This window comes from Astatotilapia calliptera, chromosome 7 (genome assembly GCF_900246225.1).
Source record: "Astatotilapia calliptera chromosome 7, fAstCal1.2, whole genome shotgun sequence".
Classification (NCBI taxonomy): domain Eukaryota; kingdom Metazoa; phylum Chordata; class Actinopteri; order Cichliformes; family Cichlidae; genus Astatotilapia; species Astatotilapia calliptera.
The window spans coordinates 27,975,125-27,989,828 of record NC_039308.1 but is presented as its reverse complement, the minus strand read 5'-3'; the positions used below and the strand labels follow the sequence as shown (position 1 = coordinate 27,989,828).

General features: G+C 41.1%; 1 protein-coding gene across 3 annotated transcripts in view; it reads left to right on the top strand.

Annotated features, from left to right (window-relative positions):
* Positions 1-14,704, top strand: part of palm2akap2 (PALM2 and AKAP2 fusion) — a 91,242-nt gene that overhangs the window by 36,995 nt on the left and 39,543 nt on the right. For 2 of the 3 annotated variants that reach the window (XM_026174198.1, XM_026174196.1), the window contains exons 5-8: positions 6,882-6,996; positions 7,789-7,810; positions 8,639-8,764; positions 9,596-10,426. In XM_026174198.1, the coding sequence (XP_026029983.1) occupies positions 6,882-6,996; positions 7,789-7,810; positions 8,639-8,764; positions 9,596-10,426 (1,094 nt within the window). Of the gene's footprint in view, positions 1-6,881; positions 6,997-7,788; positions 7,811-8,115; positions 8,506-8,638; positions 8,765-9,595; positions 10,427-14,704 lie in introns of those variants that run through there. The other variant, XM_026174199.1, reaches the window with a different exon arrangement.

Here is a 14,704-nt window from a genome sequence, read left to right as displayed (position 1 = left end):
GCGAGCTTTAGCACAGGACAGTTAATCATTCAAGCAGAAAGGATCAAAGAGCTGCATGAGTTACAGCTGCCCCGTGTGGGTGTGTGAATGCAGGCTATAAAATGATCATAACCAAAGAGTAAAAATAAGAGATTACAGAGCTGGAAATGGATCGTGTGCAGCTTGCATCTTCGCCAAGTGATTTGACTCGACAGAACAACACTCAGGAGGGAAACAAGACAAAGTCAGGGTCTGAATATAGATTTCTGGGCCTGTGTGTACAATCTTAAAGAGTGATTTCACTCTTTGACTACATAATGTGTGGGAGTAATGGTTTTGTGAGTTAGCAAATTTGAAATGGGAAGCAGGCGTTTCTTTTGGAGTAGGGAGAAGAAGACGAGAGTCTTCCATCCTACTAACCTATTTATGTGGCTAACTTATGTGTTGTGCTAAATGTTTTTGTTTGTTTGCATTTGAATTTCAAGGCTAGTGATACTAATTGGTGCTGAGTCAGTTTACCAGCCTGCACACTCAGGATGCACACAGAATTAAAAGAACACTGACAAACAATTATATCACATTAAAACCTTAGAGCACACTATAAACCAGTTATTATAGGCAGCACAGTGGCTCAGTGGTTAACACCATCACATCAAGAAGGGCCTCCATTTGAACCAAGAAACCAAGTTAGGAGCTTTCTGTGTGGAGTTTGCAAGTTCTCTGGTTTCTCCTACCCCTGAAAACCATGCTGTGTTAACCCTGCCTATGTGCAGCCTACCCTACTGTATATGTATTTATACCTTCAACCTCCTCGCTGTTCCAAATATTGAAAAGCTATAAATTGAAGTACAGCTTCACTTATAAATACACGATGTGGTTGGAGCTTCTTCCTCTCTCGTCCTCTCAGTGTGTCATTGCTTTGTGTGTTCCTGTATCTCTGACAGCCTGCGTGCACATGAATGCATGCTCTCACACACACACACACACACACTGAAACAGATGTCGGCTCTTCCTCCTCTTGTGTGATGTGGAAAGCAGTTGCTGCTGCCCACCCAGGCGTATCCATGGCAACTGGACTGTGGTTGGCTGACAAGGCGGGGACAGTGACATCACTGGTCTCATTCAAGGAGTGCCACAGAGATAATAATGCTGCTGACTTCTTTTGTAGAAGTGTAGCAGGAGAGTTAAAGTCATGAGCCTGGTTCTCTGTCTTTCCCACCCTAAAACAACTAGCTTTCCAGCTATAAGCACTTCATTTTACTTTTCTTATTTTGTTTTTCTGATTTTCACAAGTCTAAATTTATTTGATGGATATTCTTAATACTAATATGTTAAATATTATGGTGTTTTACTAATAATTAACAAGTAACAGACCTCATATAGAGTCTGGGATTAGGTACAACAGCTGCAGTTTTTCCTCACTGAAAAACTACCAACCAGTGTAACAACCCTCTCACCCAAAACTAAAGTTTACGGAGTTTTATTGTTGGCATGTTAAAGGTTTCCCCACTAGAGGGTGCCAGACACCCACATCACTAATACCAGTGTCACTCTGTCTTTACTTTTTTGCCCGCATTGCATTTGCAAAGAATAGACTAGTTGTGTAAAGGGTGTTTACACAAATGTCCTGACATTGGTTTGAACCAAAGATTTCACATTTGGTGTCACCTCTTCATAAGATTTGTTGCCACTGACATTCAGTCCAGTCCTTTTGTAATTTGGCAAACTTCATCCTCCCTTGCTTTCTTGCCTTAAAAATGGCGACTTGACAGCCACCCTTCCATTGAGACCATTTCTAATGAGGCATCAGTGAACAGTAGATGATTTAGCTGAAGGTCTGGATGCATCTTTTGGGTCCTGTATCAAGATTTTGATATATTTCTTTCCTATTTCTTAAGGAAATTACTTTCAGATGCAACTCATCTAATGTAGATTTTTAGCCCTGTCATTTCTTCATCTGTCCTCCTCTTTTCCAGTTTCCTCAGATTTTTTTAAGCACACATTGCACATCACCCTAAATAACATGTGTATATATATATATATATATATATATATAGATGCTTTCCGCTATTGGCTCTTTTGGGAATCACGTTGTTAATACAGAAAATACTATTTTCTATCTGTCGAACTGTTATCTTTGCTATTTCCCATAGATTCAACAGAAAAAAAGTGAATAAATTATGGTTGTTTTTTTTGTTTTGTTTGTTTGTTTTTTACAAACAAAGTGCCTAAGGATATAATTTAAAAGTGAATAAAGCAAGAACTTTGAAAGACCTTTAGAAAGCCTGATTACTTGGAAATAAAATATAAAGAAATGAGACTTTTGCACTATACCGTACACTACCTGACATTGTTAAAATGTAGCAGGATGAGAAAACTGTGTCCAATGTCCTGGCAAAAGTCTTGCTTCTCTTCCATTTTGACAAGACCTCTTGCAGCTCAGAGGAAGCTGAAGTAAAATCCTTTTCCCACTAGAAAGGAAATGAGCTCTGGGGGAGCTGGAATAAGCAGTCACATGAGTGGCAATAGCTTGTAGAGACATCTACTGTGGTTAGATAATACTTACTGTAGGTAAAAGCAAAAGATTTGGGAATCTTTAATTTCCTGTGTACCACTGTACAGTTTATGTGTGAGTGATCTAAACGCCACAGTACTCTGTATGTTTAGACTCTTTAGACTTTTAAACCAATATTTTATCTTTAATTTGCAACAGTGTTTTTTCTTGGGTATTTTGACTTCCAGATGCCAGTTTAGTTGTGACGTTTGACAGGATAACATCTGGAAGTTTGATACTCTGACACCTATGTGGGAGTGCATGGTACTGAGTCACAATTATTCAGTGTATCTGAGCAAAGAATGAACAGTGTGACTTCATCACAAATCACAGTAAGTTCAGTTTATTCAGTAGCCATATTTATACAATCAGCTCTGGCCTCTTGAGTGCTAATTAGACGTGTCACTAATTACATTTCTCCAGCTTGTACAATTTTCAGTTCCATCAGGTGTCAGCAATATAAAAACAGTTTGACAGATGTTAAAGTAAATTGCTTTACTTCAATTCAGTCATTCTGAAAAATATAAAAGTTTAATTAAAAATGTTTTAGTAGGTTAGAATTGCAGAAAAAAAAACGTGTGAATATAATCAGGGACACTGTAACAGTTTACATTAAGGTAGTTGTTTCTTTGCATTCATATAAGTAATATATTCGCTCCTTATTAAGCAAGCATTTATGCCTTATTCTGCATCATGACTACAGTTTGCTTACCGTCCAAATCGTTCCACAGACGATGCCATCTCTCATCTCCTCCACACATCACTCACTCACTTGGACACTAGAAGGGGGAATTATGTTAAAATGCTCTTCATAGACTACAGCTCTGCATTTAACACCATAATTCCCTCCACACTCACCACCAAGCTGGAGCATCTGGGACTCAGCTCATCTATGTGTCAGTGGATCTCCAACTTCCTAACTGGCAGACCACAGGCAGTAAGGATGGGCAGACATGTCTCAGCCTCCACCACTCTCAGCACTGGAGCCCCCCAGGGGTGTGTTCTGAGCCCCCTGCTGTACTCTTTGTACACATATGACTGTGTGGCCACTACCAGCTCCACCACCATCATCAAGTTTGCTGACGACACCGTCGTGGTGGGCCTGATCTCTGATAACAACGAGACGGCCTACCTGAAGGAGATTAGGAATCTGGAGAACTGGTGCCAGAGGAACAACCTCCTTCTAAACGTCAGTAAGACAAAGGAGCTGATAGTGGACTTCAGCACTAAGCAGGTAAGGAACTACCAGACCCCCGTCATCAACGAGTGCCCAGTGGAGAGAGTGGACAGCTTCAAATACCTCGGAGTTCACATCACGCAGGACCTGTCATGGTCCTGTCACATCAACACCGTGGTGAAAAAGGCCCGTCAGCGTCTCTACCACCTCAGACGCTTGAGAGACTTCCAACTGCCCTCCAAGGTGCTCAGGAACTTTTACTCGTGCACCAGGGAGAGCATCCTGACGGGAAACATCTTAACCTGGTTCGGGAACAGCACCATGCAGGACAGACGAGCTCTACAGAGGGTTGTGCGGTCAGCTGAGCGCACCATCCGCTCCGAGCTCCCTGACCTGCACTCAATCTACAGCAGGCGGTGCTGGACCAAGGCCAGGAAGATCGTGAAGGACCTCAGCCATCCCAACAACAGACTGTTCTCTCTGTTGAGGTCAGGAAAGCGATTCCGCTCCCTGAAGACCAACACAGAGAGACTGAGGAGGAGCTTCTTCCCGCAGGCGATACGGTCTCTCAATCACACCACCACACAGTACTGACCCACACATATGGTTCTTACACACACACTGGACTTTCTGGACTTTGTTTTCACTTCATCACTTAAATCACGCTGCTGTTATTGTGTATATGCTGCTGTTATTGTGTATATATTTATTTATATTTCTTCATACATTCTTATATAGTTCTATATTGTGTATTTTGTTGTACAGTTATTTTATTTTCAACTTTGATTTATATATTTTATCTTATTCTTTCCCAGTTAAATTTACCCTTCATTCTAATTTGTGTTGTACAGTTATTTCATTTTTAACCTTAATTTATATTTTATTCCTTCCTAGTTAAATTTACCCTTTTTAATTTTTCATATTTATTTCCTATCTCATTCATAGCCTTTTCCTTTTTTGTTTTCTTTAGGTCACGAGCAGTTGTCCAAGCATTTCACTACATATCGTACTGTGTATGACTGTGTACGTGACAAATAAAATTTGAATTTGAATTTGAATTTGACTTATACCTCTAGTCGTGAGAAAGATCTTACTTTGAATGGGGAACAGATTCTGAATTAGAAAGACCTCATTTAGAGTTATTTGTAGTTAGTTTTGTTACATAAGAAGAGATCATATTTAGTTAGTGCTACTAAGACTAATGTGGTGCTACTCACAGACTGTAAAGTTGGTACCTCTTTATAAAGCCGTTTTCTGTTTGGAAATAGGAGTCATTCAGAAAAATGTTGGTGTAAAGAAGTGGCTTACAGTGACTTTTACGGAAACATAATCCCACATACCAGATTTTAAAAATCCCAGCTAATTGCTTTAAGAAAGAAGAAAAAAGAAGAAAAAAATTTGATTATTTTGAACTGTGAGTCATGCTAATCGACTCAAATGGACGCTAAGAATAAAAATATGGAGTTAGAAAAAGCTCAAAGGTCACTTATAGTAATTAGCTTTTGTACCTTAAAATAACGTGTGGCCTTTTTCAATTTTTTCCACGTTGTGACTTTGCAATATCGCACATTGTTCTTTCATAAACAGATAAAACTGATTGTATGACATATTCATATGATCATTTTTAGACATTCATGCTAAGATTAGTGTGCTACTTGAAAAAATAATGATTACACATTGTGGTGCAGTCCTTGCCTCTAAGTTCAGTGTTGAGTAATTGTTTCTCCTACCATCAAGGCTAGAGTTAAAGATAGAGGATCGCTGTATTTATAAATAACTGACTGCGGTCATTTCTTCCAAATATGAAGATGGGAGAAAATGCTCACAAGTTACTTAAAACTTAATAAGCTAAATAAATCAAAAAAAAGCCCCAAATGTTCCACTTCATCATGAGTCAGATATGCTGTATTATGATCATCGGTACACACTGATAAGATGCTGGGGCTTTACAGAATGGAGAGTGGTTTTACAACAGCTGCCTTGTATTTTGCAATATTTGTTACATGTTTTCTGTAGCAAAGGCAGACCTGTTATTTTGGAGTACCCAGACCCCTGAACTGTATTATTTCAAGCAACACTGACTCACCGGCACAGTTAATTAACAGCACAGTTACATAAGCTAATTATTTTGCTAAGAAACTAGTTTTCACAGGAAAGCAACATTTCACATAGAAGTACTAAAAAACTGATTTTTGCAATCTGCATATTTACCGCATCAATAAAAAAAGGTTCATGAGCTCATATGAATGAAGTGTCTTTGAGCCTCACAGTAAGTCTTTGTACTGCTGCAGTGCTCTTCAGTTTGCTGAAGGTGAACCTGGGTAGCAACGCTGACAGACGGTGATGTATAGACTGTGTTTTTCCTTTTTTTATAAAAATTATTTCAGGTTTTCAAGTGACTATTGACAATACAGTGAAAGATTTTCAAAGCAAATCCTCCAAAATATCTAATCAGATATATGTGGTCTACTCATTCTAACAATCAGTGCACTTGTTTCTGTAAACTCCTTCAGATAAGATAAAGTGTTCATGGTCGAAGGTGCAAACGGGACGACTGACCTCTACTAATTCTTGACTACTCCGGAAGAATTGTTGCTAGCATTGTTGTGAGCCATAATGTGTCTTTTACATGATGTCACACACATTGACTCACAAATTCCTGATGTCCCAGAGGATTGTATCCTGAAGTAAGGAAGCTTGGTCCTCCTCCCTTACTGCTTCCTAGTATTGTTGTTGCATCCATCTCTTAAATGTCCACGTCAGCATTATGTGTGTACTTCCATGTGAACATTTTAGGTGCAATTTAAAGGATGGCAGTAATGACTTAACAGTCCTTAACGGCCATTTGTTTAAAAGAAGTTATAATTAACTGAATGCATTTGCATTGCATTAAGCCCTCTGAATAGCAAAAGCAAAAACATGTTGTTATCATAGCAACAGAGAGAAATGGTTCATAAACCTGCTGAAGGAGGATGTGGAGTTTTTCCTGTTGTACAAAGCTTTTAACCAGATGATGGCATGTTTTTCTTTGCAAGTTCTTTAAAACCTACCATATCTACCTGGTCGTTTCTCATGTTAAGCATCTGGATGATATGCTGATGAAAATTGTGAACCTGACAATGAGCCACAGTTAACTTTGGATTTGTCTCTTGTGTTTTTGTGTATTTATAGGCTCGAGTCTGAAATCGGTGCACTCGAAAGTGAAGAGTCTCAGATTTCAGCCAAGGAGCAAGTTCTTCGAGAACGCCTGAAGGAGACAGAGCGCTCGATAGAAGAGCTGCAGAAGGTATAAAAACATGAAGTGATTCAGGCATTGTTGAATCAATACAGACTTACTATACCCCAGCCCTGCTCAGGATGTGCAAGTCTTCTTTTAGTAGTTCAACAGCTCATTTTAATTTACCAGCTGTGCTTTAGGTCACGGTAAATGGTATTCCGAATAAACTAACAAGTAAACAAACTGCATTAAAAGTGCTCAAAAAAGATGGTCGTGCAATGTGTGATGAAAATGTTTTTTGACTCCGATGATAAACAAGAAATGTGAGTGATCCCTTTTGCACTTCTGCATCGCTACTGCTATTTGACCACTGGAACATGCCCATCTTCAGTTTCATATTGATTCTCAAAAATGCACTGTAATCAAACATTAGCTTTTGTTTTTGTTTCATGTTGACAATAGTCAGTTATAATTAGAGCTGCAGCTATGACCCAAGCACCTAACACCAGTCTTCAGTGGAGGAGTGCATAGTTTCTGAGACTGAAAGTGGCACACTGGGTTATGAGTCCTTTTTTTCCCACACTCATAAGGTTGTGCACTGTAGATTTATCCCCCAGGGTCAGTTTCTCAGTGGAAACTTCTATTTCCTGCACATTTTCAGGCCACATCAATGCAATCCTTGCTCAGTAGCCATTCTATTTACCACATTTAGCTCCTTAGAGTTTGTTCTCATCCCCAAACTTGTTGGACTCAAGTAGCACCGAAAGTAGTAAACACAAAAATACAGAATTGACTGCTGGTGCACACTTTCCCCCAAAAAACGAAGTTCAAACGTCTTTTTTTGTCTTTTCTCTCTTTCAGAGTCTGATGTCGCAGGATCAAGGTATGCTCAATGACACCCGTGCGAGCCTACAAACATAGACATGTTAACTGAAACTGCACAGAGTGAGGTGTGTGTGATGTGTGCATTTGTGTGTGTGGATAATAGTCTCGCTGAGGCAGGAGAGATGCAAGCCAGAGCTCGCTCCTGAACCCCCAAACACACACTAGCAGAAACTACATAGACACCGGCATGAAAAAACACTCAAAGAGCGCGCGGCTCAGCGAGACTATTGAAGCTCACACACACACACACACACACACACACACACACACACACACACACACACACACACACACACACACACGCGCGCGCGCACGCGCACAAGGCCATGACTCTGCAGCCTGCAGTCACTGGCTTTATCCTCATCCCATTCACCAGCAAGCCCTGTAAGCCCCAAAAGCTTTGTTCCTGCTGTCACACACACACATAGACACACAAGAACACACACAAAGCAGTAACATATACACAAATACGGACACACACACACACTTCTGCTGCATAAGCAACGAACCTCAGGGGTACTAGAGTTGCTGCGGACAGAGAAACAGAGCTGAGGAGAGTTAGATGGTGTGTATGGGCGGGTGGATGTGTTGAATAGAGGCGGGCAGGGTCACACATGGGTGTGGTTAGTTACCCTGTTGTGAGGCCGGACTGTTTGTGTGTTTTTGTATCAGGGTGGACTCCACATCATTGAGGTGTGTGTATGCGTGAATACCCGGTGTGTGTTTGTGTGTATTGGCATGTAGCTAATGTAAGTGTGTGTGTGTGACTCACAGCCTCACAGCTTCATCTCATTGTCATTTCCCCTCCTGTGCTCCTGCTCACTAGATGCCACTGGCTGCATGTCTGCTCCTCTCTCGGACCGCATGGACCCCGATCCCAACCACCTCGCCCTGGCCACGCAGCACCAGACTGGCCCACCTGCCCTGGGCGACAACGCCAGACCAAGACCTGGTAAGACTAAGGGAGGAGAGGAGGGTAAGGGAGGGGGAGGGGGTGGAGAAGAGAAGAGAAGAGTGAGGGAGGGAGGAAGGGAGGACAGGACAGGACAGTTCTGGGCCTCAGCCAAGTTGGATTATAACCTGCATAAACTCACACGGAGTCTGAAGCGGCACCGATACGTTTTCTCTAAACTAATCAAATCTCATAAACTTTTTTAAGTTAACTTAACCACATGTATGGAAGCACATGGGCTTCGGTGCTTTTCATGATTGTCTGTATTAGAAAACGTGGAAATTTAATTATAATAATGTAATGGATTATGTATTAGTAGGTTCTAACACAAGGTCAGCTTTGTATCGGTTGCGGAAGCCACATTATTCTTTACACAGGGAAGATACTGAGAGCATGGGGAAACTATTAACATAGCTTTTTACTTATCACCTTTAAAAAAAAAAGTAGGGGGAAACATAAGTTTCACTACTATGCTTCACAATGCTGCAGATTTTGAGGTAAGGAAAGATCCATATTTGTAGAATGCCAAACCATTTGTTCAGGCTTTGATCGAGATATTTTCCTTTTATAGTTTGATTCATTTTTGAGAATAAAATAAAATCCTGGTTATGTGTTTTTTACTAATTGCACATTTAGCAGTAAACAGAAAACACTATGTCCCTGTCCTCACGCCTCACTTCATCCACTTTTTTCCCTCCCATCATCCCCCCTTCCCTTTCCTCACTCCAATCCCAAACCCCTCCACTGGTCCCCCACCCCTTCACTCTTCCTTCCTTGTTCCCCACTCCCTTTCTGCATCAAATCTTCCCTTCTCCCTTCCCTCCTTAACAGCCATGTTTGCCATGGAGATCAACGTGCAGCACGACCCGCAGACTGGTGAGCAGCGCATCCTCTCGGCCAACCGCGTGAACCCGTTGGATGCAGCTTCACGTGGGGTCAAAGTCTACGACGATGGCAGAAAAGTGGTCTATGAGGTCACTTCCTCTGGGGGCGTGTCCACCACCACCGTAGAGAATGGCTGGAGCTCTGAGCAGGTTGACCAGCTGATCCAGAGAGCTGCCAGACCTGTAGTACGAGGCGGGGACGGCGGGAGGGGTCAGGTGACAGTGACTCCAGCTGCCCCACAGGCATATGTTTCTCCAGCAGATGTTGATGATCTGTCCCCACCCTCCTGTGCCCCGCCATCCATCCCTTCTAGCCCACCAGCCCAGGTTACACTCCAGAGGGAAAGCCGTCTGGGCATGATGCCCCCCTCCTCTGCTGCCGTCACGACCCAACCAACATCCTCAGGCCACCCGGGCACCGAGCTCACTTCCCCGCCCCAGGCGAGCGTGGAGCACCCAGTCACCATGGTGTTCCTCGGCTACCAGGACGTTGAAGACATGAGCGAGAGCAGACAACTGTTGGGATTCGACGGCGCTGTGAAGGCTGAGGTTGTTCTCATCGATGAAGATGATGAGAAATCACTGAGAGAGAAAACAGTCACCGACATCTCCGTCATCGACGGCACAGCAGCAGACCTCGTGTCGGGCCGGCCAGTCACGTCTGAAGCTGTCAGCACCGAACTGTCTTCTGATGGCCGTGAGCCTGACAGTACCTCCTCGCCCCCTGCAAATCCAGAAGCCAACACGGTCCCCCCACCCGGCCTCACCCCTGCTACAGGTACAGACAAGAGGAAACGCTGCCAGTGCTGCATCCTCATGTGACTGAATCTTCTCCCTTCTTCCACCCTTTTATTATTACCCTCTTCTCCTCTGTCTTTGGATGATTACTAACAGAAGCCCTGCCTTCCTCCTCCTCCACCTCTGGACTCTGATCGGCTGGCACACTCATACACGCATACACGCTCTTGTCTGACTGTTGACTTTTTACTCAGTTGCATTACCACCTCTACATCTCTTCTCTTTCATTATCCTCTCTGTCAACACGGAGGCTCTTTCTTTCCATCTGCCGTCTCCTTAGACAACACAGAATATTTTGGAAATTCATGCAGGAAGCAAGCTGCTGTATTGCTGCTATACTTGTGGTGAAATCAGACAGAGAGATGGACAAAATTGATACCGGTTGACAAACAGCTTAAAGAGGGTCATACAAAGCCAATCTCAGCGGTCAGTAAGACTTTATGGACAATCAACTCACATTGATATGCTCTCTAACCAAACAGTATGTCTGGTTCTAAGGACAATCAAACAGCTCATCTCCTTTACTAAGCCAGTTCTTAAAATATTAAAAAAGACAAACACAGCCTCAGTTATATATATTTTTTTTACTTCTTTACTCATTCACAACCCTCCTGCTGTTGTTTTAACACATAAGACACATAAACAACCACACACGCGACATACAAACTCAAACAACCAACTCCTTTCCTTGCGCAGTCTCTCACTGATGAGGAAGGAAAGGTGGGTACTCGTTGCCTTGGTTTCTTTATGTGCCTCTTTCATTCTACCACACTGATAGTCCTAACAGAGATTAGAAGTAATTAGATATTAATTTCTTTTTTTAATTAGCTAGCTAAATTTTTTTTTGTTTTTTGAAACTTAAAGGACTCTGAATTGTTGAGACAATGTTTTCCTCCAATGGGAAAGCGAGTCTTTGATGCTGTAGTTAATTTCTCTCTCTTTCTCTCATCCATCTGTCTCCATCTTCCTCTCTCTCTGTCGCTCGTTCTCTCTGGTGTTTCCTCCATCGACTTCAGCTATTCCACTGCTGAGGTCATTTCCTCTGATTCTGGCACTTCCTAACTCAACAGCCAATGAGAAGCTGTGGAACACCTTTTGGCAGCCATTAGGATCTGCACAGTCAATTTTCCAGTGTTTCAAAACACTACAGAGCACAGGAAGCTAAGGGCAGCTTAACAAACACTCTGGCAGTGAGGGAACACGCATTTATACCTATAGAAACAACCACTAACAGCCTGGGCACAAACATGTGAATAATGAATATTAACGAGCACTACCACTACTAAATTACAACTATAATAGCTGTGCTCAAATGAGCTTTTAGACAGTGATCATGTGCAAATTACAATCAGCGTTTTTTTGTCCATTAAATTCACTTCATTGTCTCCACCAGAGATCCATTATACTCTTTCAAGTGCAAAGAGACTGAAAACACTGCCAGCTGTTGCTATAGCCGTCAACCAGGCCCTCGTTTACAAGGGTGCTACAAATTATCAAGGCCTGGTTGTCATTATAACATAGTATATGTTACACTGCATAGGCTTGTTTTCAGAAAAATCTCTCAAAAGCAGCAATTGTGCTCATTCAGTTGAATGATAATGGATGCTCTGGAACGACTTTACTTCATTTCAAGTGTCTTTCATGTTGGGTAGAACAGGGAGGATGGTGGTGCTCAATATAGATCTTTTGAAAAGATTTTTGGAGAGTTAATGATTACACTTTGCCATTGTACCCTGCAGAGAGACAAATGAATGAGGTCACTGAAGCTATAGGGACCAGATGAAGCACGTGATTGAAGGAAATGACTGCGCTTTTTCGGCCATGTTGGAAGGTTCTTATGACCCAGATAATTAGATTTAGGGGTATTCTGTGGCTCAGGTGTGCCCCTTGATATAGGAACTATAAACATCATGAATATAACTAAATCTAAAACACAGAACGGAACCTAAACTATTTAACTAAAGGGAATAAATTGGACACAGGATGCTAAACAATCTTTTTTTTTTTGAGTGCACTATTTTTCTTTCTTTCTTTTTTTTTTGCTTTACTCATCCTGATTCTACTGAAGAACATAGTGGTTTTTTTTCCACACTGTGTACCAACTCTGATCATCACAAATAAGAAACAAAATAGTATTTAACAAAAACTAGCAGATTTCAATAATTGCTTATTTTCTTATGTGGCTCTGTGCACAGCCATACATCCTTTTAATAAACATGCTTCAGTGTGATTGGCCACCGCTGGTGTCAGTCAGTCCAGCTGGCTGTGTGATTGGCTCGTCTGGTTTCCAGTGTAGATACAGAATGTAAATATGCTCTATATTCTATTTAGTGATGATTTTATTTTCCACATCTATATAGAGATCAAGAGATAATTATAGTTATTATGGTACTAGGCATTGTTAGAATGTCCTGTGATACCATATAATGACTGTATGAGTGCACACACGAGAGCTTTGTATAATTTCATTCTCTCACTTCACTGCTGTGTGTATTATTAACAGCACCCATCTTATGACCACCACAAGCTTTTTTTGGCCAACAATAAAATAGCCAGATGTACTAGACATAATTATTTTATTTATCTGCACAGGACAAGCGTGAAGGCTGGAGACATTTGCCTGTTCAGATTTACTGAAACATGAACAATTACCTATAGCTATTTGTTTTTAAATAGTGAGGACACTATGCAGAGAAGGGTTTTAAGGAAAGTATAATGTTAGTTTCACTAAAGTGTGAAGGTGATAGGGAGTAAAGCAGAGCAAAGAAAAGAAAGAAACACCTATAAATGAAAATACAAACCCCAAAATAGCAAGACGGATCTTGATATCAGAACCTGACTGATCCAGTTTGCTTGTTTGGGAATGTGCCTGTGTTTTTTATGTAGTGCAAAGAGGTATACAGTGTATGGACAACAAATCTGTTGAGTTTACCAGCCCCACTGCCACGCCTGCAGTACTCCTCTGACTCTGTAGGGGTCTCTGTTTTCCTGTCTGCCTGCCCTCATGATTGTATGCACTGTTAAAACAGAAAGGAGCCATTTTCTATTGTTCACACTTCTCTCTCTCTCTCTCTCTCTGGTTATGACTTCACACCGTACTCCAGTCTTCACTCTCACTCTCTCGCTCTGTCTTTTCTGATGTCTGTATCTTCTCTCTATCTTTGGTCAATAAAGCTGAGTTTCTCCAGTTCCCCCCTGCTGTCTCTCGCTTGTTGTTCTTTCCATCTATAACTAACATTCACTTTTTTATTGGCTGCTGACAATGAGAGTACAAGCTGTCCTTACTGCACCCAGCTGTTATAATACCCACTGCCACTAACGAGCACGCACATTGTGTTTTCAGTGGTCGCCTAAGACACTTTACAGACCAGTATATATATCTCAGTTGTGATGGGTTTTTAATAGCATCCCTTTAAACTATACTGAATATAAATACATTTAAAATGCAGTCGGTCAGTGTGAAGGAGAGGAAGGTGTATGGTTGCCTATAATTCATACAAAGAATTTTAAAAACAGTTTCAATAAGTTAGAAATTAGAGTCACTGTGTAGATGCACATTAGAATAATTGCATAGTATTAGTTACAAATATTCTATACACAACTATTACAAAATACAACAAAATCTTGAAAATATGGATTAACTGAATGCACAAAATGCATCATTTACAACATTTTTTTTAATGTGAAATGGTTTGAATTTTGAAGTGGCCTAACTGAGACACAGTAACTGGCCTAACACAGACACTGTAACATGGTGTGAGTCTGTTCCTACAAAAAATATCAGCATATTAATATAAGATGCTGTGCAAGTTTTTTTTATGGATTTCTTTTACAGTATGACTTATCACTGTTTATGAAAATCTGCTCTAGTAGTGCTGCAACAGTCCTACAGGGAGAGATACTGGGAGTATGTGATATCTAATAAAATGATATGATTCAAAAGAAAAGGTTGATAAGACAAGTGTTAAGAAAGCATTCAGATTCCGTGAGTAAAAGTACTAATTTTACACTCTAAAAGTACTACATTACAGGTAAAACTATAAATGGGACAGTGTATTTATAGCTACAAGAGAAAGAAAAACACTGGTATATATTTAGCATCTCAGTTCTACAACAGTCGGTGTAGGTTGGAGCTAATCATTAATCATTTTATTTACTGGTGCTCTAAATATGTGCTTGCAAGTCACACTAATCATCTTTTTTTTAACTGGAAAGAAATAACACTACTGACAAACATCCATCATCAGGCACAATACTT